The sequence below is a fragment of the Sceloporus undulatus genome, chromosome 1, assembly GCF_019175285.1.
Source record: "Sceloporus undulatus isolate JIND9_A2432 ecotype Alabama chromosome 1, SceUnd_v1.1, whole genome shotgun sequence".
In the NCBI taxonomy this organism is placed as follows: Eukaryota; Metazoa; Chordata; class Lepidosauria; order Squamata; family Phrynosomatidae; genus Sceloporus; species Sceloporus undulatus.
Window position 1 is genome coordinate 298,654,479 of NC_056522.1, and position 6,402 is coordinate 298,660,880.

Genomic DNA, 6,402 nt, shown 5'->3' on the forward strand with positions numbered 1-6,402 from the left:
TATCACACAGCTACCCCATCCAACAGCTGGCTCTTCCTCATAAATGACTCCATATCCTTTCATTCCTGTTATTTCAGGATTAAGAGTGTGTGCATGCTGAGATAACACTGAGTTCCTCTTTGGATAGCTTTCATTGATTTGCACTGTCTTTGATTAGTATGTAGATGTTCATCCTACTAAATAAAGCCAGTGAGCTGAACTGCGCACATTCACAAATGTGTTGTCATGATCCTGTAGGAATTACATCCCCTCCTGCCTATAGTTCAGTTCTGGCTTTGTTGCATTCCGATCAAAACAGCCCTTGGTGCTTTAGGCAGGCAAAACATTTTTCTAGCTGCAAGACCAGCTTCAGAGTCATTAGCTTTTGTTCTTATTTTGCATTTTTATGAACTTGTTAGTTGTATCATTAACCCCATTATGAATTGATGATTAACAAACATTGATTCCCTCCACTTAGAGGTCTGCTTCATTGGCTGTGGATTGACTAGCTATATGATGATTCCCATGGAGAGCAGAGAATACAGTTAACATGAATGTAAAAGGAGTTGTAAATTCAGCACTGAAACAAAGCATCAGAGGAGGGTGGGAAGGCATTTTGAAAAGCTTAATCTTGGCAGCAGCTTGTTTAATGCTATAGTCTATTTGATATAACATTTGGTAATGAAACACTATTTCAACAGTGGTTAACTTTTGCTAACACTATGTAGAGCATGATTTCTTAACAACAGCCTTAGAAATCTGAAGGTGTGGGATAACAAATTGGATTAAGGATTTTATGATTCTTTATGAGGCTTCTTCAGAAATTTGGGGAAGGATAACATCTGTATAGAATATGTTGCCAGACTGTGAAGGAACTGTTCATGCTCCCACATCCTTCTAAATAGCTCTCTGCCTCCATGTCTCTGGATAGACTTATAGTTCCTTAAGAAAGCTAGCCATAAAATCTTTTTTTTTTAATTTATAACCAGTTCAGTGTTACTCTGTTCCTTAAACTCTGTTTCCCCAGTTTCTCCACGCATTATCCCATGCCATTACTTCTAAATACAATTGAATGCACCACAATGCTGATTAACCACCACTACCACCTTTATTTTTTTTCTTTGTCTATACAGGGTCAAGAATTGACTGTTCGTCAAATTGCCTTGCTTGGCTTCCGAGATTTAGTCTTATTAAGAGTCAAGTTGGATGAAATTCTTCCTCAGTTCCAAACCAATTTCCCACCTTCTATTGTCCAGATGCTACTCATTTTGCAAGTATGGCATGATCCATTTCCACTTTTCTTATGTATCTTGTTATGAAGATTAATGAATGGGTGGAAGTTCTTGTAGAGGAATGCCTATGAAGACCAGAAAGGTAGAACTTACTGTAGTAACAATTATAGAAAACATAGAAATGAAGATACTGTTTTCCAAATAGTTTATTAAAGAGATAATACTAGTTAATTTCCCCCTTTTATTCTGGGTCCACAAAGACTGTTTCCTGAATTATAAATCTCCTCCCTTAACAACCCACAGTGGGTTTTTTTTTCTGTCTTCTATGATAAAAGGCCAACTCTCATCATTTTTTTGTATATCTAACAGTTGATATGGACTAGGTAACACTTATATCTCAATACAATTCTTAGTATTTAAGGTTCCACAAATCCTTGCTTGGTTATAAAATTTGCTTACAAACAACAAAATGTCAAATGTCAGCTGCAAAACAATGATGATGTAAACTGAAGGGAGGAGGGGTGGGAAATGAAATAGTTTATCTTGGGATATCCTGAGGAGAGAGTATAGCTGAATGGCTGAAACACTGAACAGGACCTCTCCTTTTTTCCCAGATCTGATGCAGCTGATTATTATGTGCTAGACTTCCTTTTTTCATTATTCTCATCTTTTTTTATAAAAAGAAGCTAAATTATATTTCTTCTGAGGCTAGTCTAAAACACATGTATCTGTTCATATGAATAAATGAATAATTGTTTTCATACAGGTTTTTCCCCCCTTTGTTACAGGGAGTTCATGAACCTACAGGTCCCAGTAAGGCCTATATGCAATTGGAAGAGCTTGTTAAATTGGCTGTCTCGCCATACCTTGGTTTGTGTGAAGAACACTGCTTTCCTGGCAGTACTTGTGCCTTGGGTAAGATGCAGTATGATGCATTGCAGATCCCCACAGTCACGCTGTTTTTCTGCTCAGCGCAGCTTGGAAGTCTATGCCAGACAGATAATGGAAATGGAGGATATAGTGAAGTAGTATTTTAGGGTGCTGAAGGCTGAATTTAAAAAGTCAACTGGTTGCCAGAGTGTTTGCTCTCATCCCAGCAGTGCCTCTGTAGTACTACAAACTCACTGCAAAACATGTTTGGTCAGATATAGCACCATAACACACAAGAAAAGTATTATCCTTATGGTATATTCAAGGGCTGGCTGCATTAATGGGTTATAGTAATCTGTGAATTCAACTGCCTGCAATTGCCATGTTTCATATTCAGTTGTGTTGTGTGCATGTGGACAAAGGGACAGATAATAAAAGGGCAACTCCATTAGCAACAGAAAAGTAACTTCTCTTGAGATCCAAGCTGTTCCTGTCCTATGTGAAGCTGTCCTATGTGAAGCTTAGGCAGAAAATACTGAATTTCTCAAGAAGTCTCTTACTTCTGGGGGGAAAAAACCCAAAACCTTTTAGGTGCTCTACTGATAACACATGACAACTGTAATTCAGATGAAACAGTTTTGCCATTTTTGGAGGCAGAAGCCTCTAAGAGTTAGGCCCTAATCAGTTTACTTACTCTTATTAAAGTTTTCCCTATTGGGGTAATGAAGTATTTTGTGCATTTTATTTGTTCAATAAAAGTATCACTTTTCTGTGGATTTTGCTGTATTTTTCTGAATGGACAACTTGTTGCAACTGAATTTTTTTTCCTGTATAGTAACTATGATGATTATATCCTGTTCTTCATAAAGCATGTCAAAGGAAATGATTTTAAAATCAGCAGTATCAGATTAATGAGCCCTATACTCTTTTCATTCCTGGCAGCAGCTCCCCTGTATCTGAGCCATCTTTTTCAATCCTTCTGCCCAAGATGGTTGAACTGGAAACAATGGAAAAGTACAAAGCATGAGCTCTTGTTGTGTTGTGATTCTGACCATTACATGGCTGTATGTCTGGTTTCAGATCTAATCTAATGGCTATTCACCTTTTTTTCCTGAGCACTTTTTGGTTGACACATTACCACCCGGGTGACCTTTAAAAAGGCCGTTAAGATGGATCTCTTCTGGCAGGCCTTTCCAAACTAGCCTCCCCTCCCTGACTACGATGCAGCTTATTCCCTCCTATTATAGAATCCTTCTTATATTTCCCCCCAATTTTGTTGATCTTATCATCACAACTTTTTTATATTGTAAATAATTTAGTTTTATAATCAGGAATGGGCAGTTGGGCAGGGGACTAACTAGATTTGATATGTAATACACTGTTTTTAGATGTTGTAACCCGCCTTGATTCTCCACGAAAAGGCGGGTCATACATAAATTATTATTATTATTATTAGCCTGTCTGTCTCTTAAGCTTGATTTAAAAGTGAGTCTGTCCATGTAAAACAGGTAGTCCTGGAGGGTTAAAAGCCCACAACCATTGAATATTTAGGTCCCATGGGCCCCTGTAAAACCACATGCTGCCATTTGGGGGAACTCCAAGTGTTGTTCTAATCATGTCCAGCAACTACAGTATTTATTATTGTTGTTATTATTATTATTATTATTATTATTATTATTATTTCTTCCTTTGGAGAGGTCTCTCCTGAAAACAACACAAACATGGGCCTCCCGAAAACAAACACAAATTTGGGCCTTCTAAAGGCTTCAGGAGGCATGGTTTAACAGGACATTTTAAAAAATGCATCTGGGGAAGTGTTCGGGATCTAAATACTACATCAAAACTCCTGGATTGCATGACATCTATGGAATGCAGGACTCCCGTCTCTGCTATAAAAGAAACTTCCCATGCAGGATTATGAGTAGTCAACATTGCATTGCATCTATGCATCTTCTGATTTAGCTGTCAGCAAGCTGATCCCAGGCCCATTCATAATACACAGTTATAGCATTATTATCCCACATTAACTGCCAGGTTTCCATCCTATGGAATTCTGGAGTTTGTAGACTGGTGAGACAATGGAGCTGTCTGATTGAGAATTTTAAATGCCAGTCCCAGGATTCCATTCAACAAAACTATAGTAGTTAAAATGGAATAATAGCATTTTAATTGTATTGTGAATGAGCCCCTTATTTGCATAAGAATTAGCATCCAGTTGAAAGACAGAGTCATCTGGTTGCAACCCACATGACTAAGCTTATACCTCAACAGTTCAATTCTGTGCATGTTTATACAGAATGAAGGACCACTGTGTCAAGTCCTGCTTGTCAAGAACAGTAGCCCTTCTCCTGCTTTTAAACTGAGTGTATTGTGGCAGTGAGTGGAAAAGGGATAACACAGGTCTGGTCATTTTGTTTTTTCAGATGTAAAGATAATCTGTTTCAGTGCTGTTTTGCTGGTGAAGAGGGGAGAGCAATTGTTTTCCTCTGAAAAAAGTTTAGTAGGCAAGAGAATCTTGATTGCACATGGAATTCCTCAGAGTACTGAATTACAGTACTTATTAGCTTGATCTATCCTATTTTGTATATGTATCATGAATGTGATTCCTAGGGGTCATTAGTATTAGTCCAACAGAAGACCATAGGTCATTTTCTTTGGCTTGATAGATTGTATCACTTCACTGAGACACCCTTCTCTAGGTGGTTTATAAAACAGTTGTGGTGAAAGGTTCTGTCTAAATGTAGCCTTGAATTTTAAACCTTTTTGTTTTTGGGTGCCCACAAGTTATTTCCAAGTCATAGGGCAAGATTGTTCAGAGAGGGTTTGTTTTTGTCTTCTTCTGAGACTGAGAGAGTGTGAATTGCCTAGGGTTATCCAGTAGGTTTCCATGGCCAAGCAATCCCTGGTCTCCCAGTGACGTAGTCCAACACTCAAACTATTTACTACACCAGACTGACTTTCAGTGAGTCTTGTGTAAAAACATTTGGGGAAATGTGGAGTAGTATCCTGTAAGATTTCTTTGACTTTAGACAACCCACTTTGTGGGAACTGCTGCCCAAGTCATAATCCAGAAATGATAATCAAGAAAAATGATGATAATGTCAAATAATAATAATAATAATAATAATAATAATAATAGGATTTATTTATATGCCGCCCAATCACTGGGAATCCGGGTGGCTTACAGCAGAGGGGATAATAGACGGTTCCCTGCCCTCAGGCTTACAATCTAAAAAGACATGACACAAAAGGAGAATGGAATGGTGAGGGGAGAAGAGGATCAGGACCAGCATTCTTCTTTCCCTCTGAAGCCTGGACCACGGCAGATGGACTGGAAGGAGGGCTCTTATTCGTCAGGCTAGCCATATCCCATTGCTTTGCAAAATCTGAGCAGCTGTAAATAAATTCTATGAATAAACTCAGTGTACCTCTCACAGTACAAACTTTATCACAACATAGCTTGCTATGACCCTAATAAAATAATGACCCTTCTCCCACAGAAGTAAAATAATACAAAGTGTACAGGACTTACATTATGGTGAAATTGTTAAGTTTGGGAGGTAGCCATGCAATTCTTGCGTTATCTTCTTGTCTGACAATAAAACAAGGGATTGGTGTCATAAAGCACGGTTTTATGTAGTCAATGGCCTTGAAGGGAGTATTGATACAAAACAGAAAGCACATTTGCCCTCATCACAATGTGGCATGAAATTTTTGGTGCCACGCCACAGAAGAGGAGTTGTGGGTTTGAATTTTAGAGTAAGTTGGAATTGTTTCCAATGGACTATTTGGATGCCTGTGTATTGCACATAAAAATCTAGTGGTCTTCATTAAACTAAATCTGGTAGTTCCAGCTAGAGTAGGTCCATTGAATAAGTACAATCAACTTCCTATTGATTCAGTGGGTATTTTGTAGTTGAGACTAGCAATCAGATTTGGCTGCAATCTTGTATATACTCTTGTGAGTATACTGGGACTTTATTTTGAGTAGGAATATGAAGAATATGTGCAAATTTTCTTGTCCTTGATAGGAAAGGATTTTCAACTTTTTTCCCCCAAAAAGGTCATCTGTTGTATTTTTTTTATTATTTTGAGATTTTGTGGAAAGTATGTGCAAAAATAGTTTTAAGAAAAAAGAGGTTTTGTAAGAAATACAGCATACTTTGTGCAAAAGGCATGTTCTTCTGCATAAAAATGTCCAAAAACAATTTTGTGTGCAAATGAGCTTTTTGCTAAAAAAAAAAAAAAACCTGAAATCTGAAAAAATAACTGAAAAATGTGCAAAAACTATTGTCAATAGTGACAATACCTTACAGATTAT

The 6,402-nt window shown here is 37.7% G+C and overlaps 1 protein-coding gene across 7 annotated transcripts in view; it reads left to right on the plus strand.

The window, feature by feature from the left end:
- Positions 1-6,402, plus strand: part of PRR5L (proline rich 5 like) — a 90,119-nt gene that overhangs the window by 60,585 nt on the left and 23,132 nt on the right. For all 7 annotated transcript variants that reach the window (XR_006101484.1, XM_042446088.1, XM_042446086.1 and 4 more), the window contains 2 exons: positions 1,113-1,253; positions 2,000-2,126. Coding sequence is in view for 6 of the 7 variants with exons in the window: in XM_042446088.1 (XP_042302022.1) it covers positions 1,113-1,253; positions 2,000-2,126 (268 nt within the window). In the remaining variant the exon portion in view is untranslated. The remainder of the gene's footprint in view (positions 1-1,112; positions 1,254-1,999; positions 2,127-6,402) is intronic.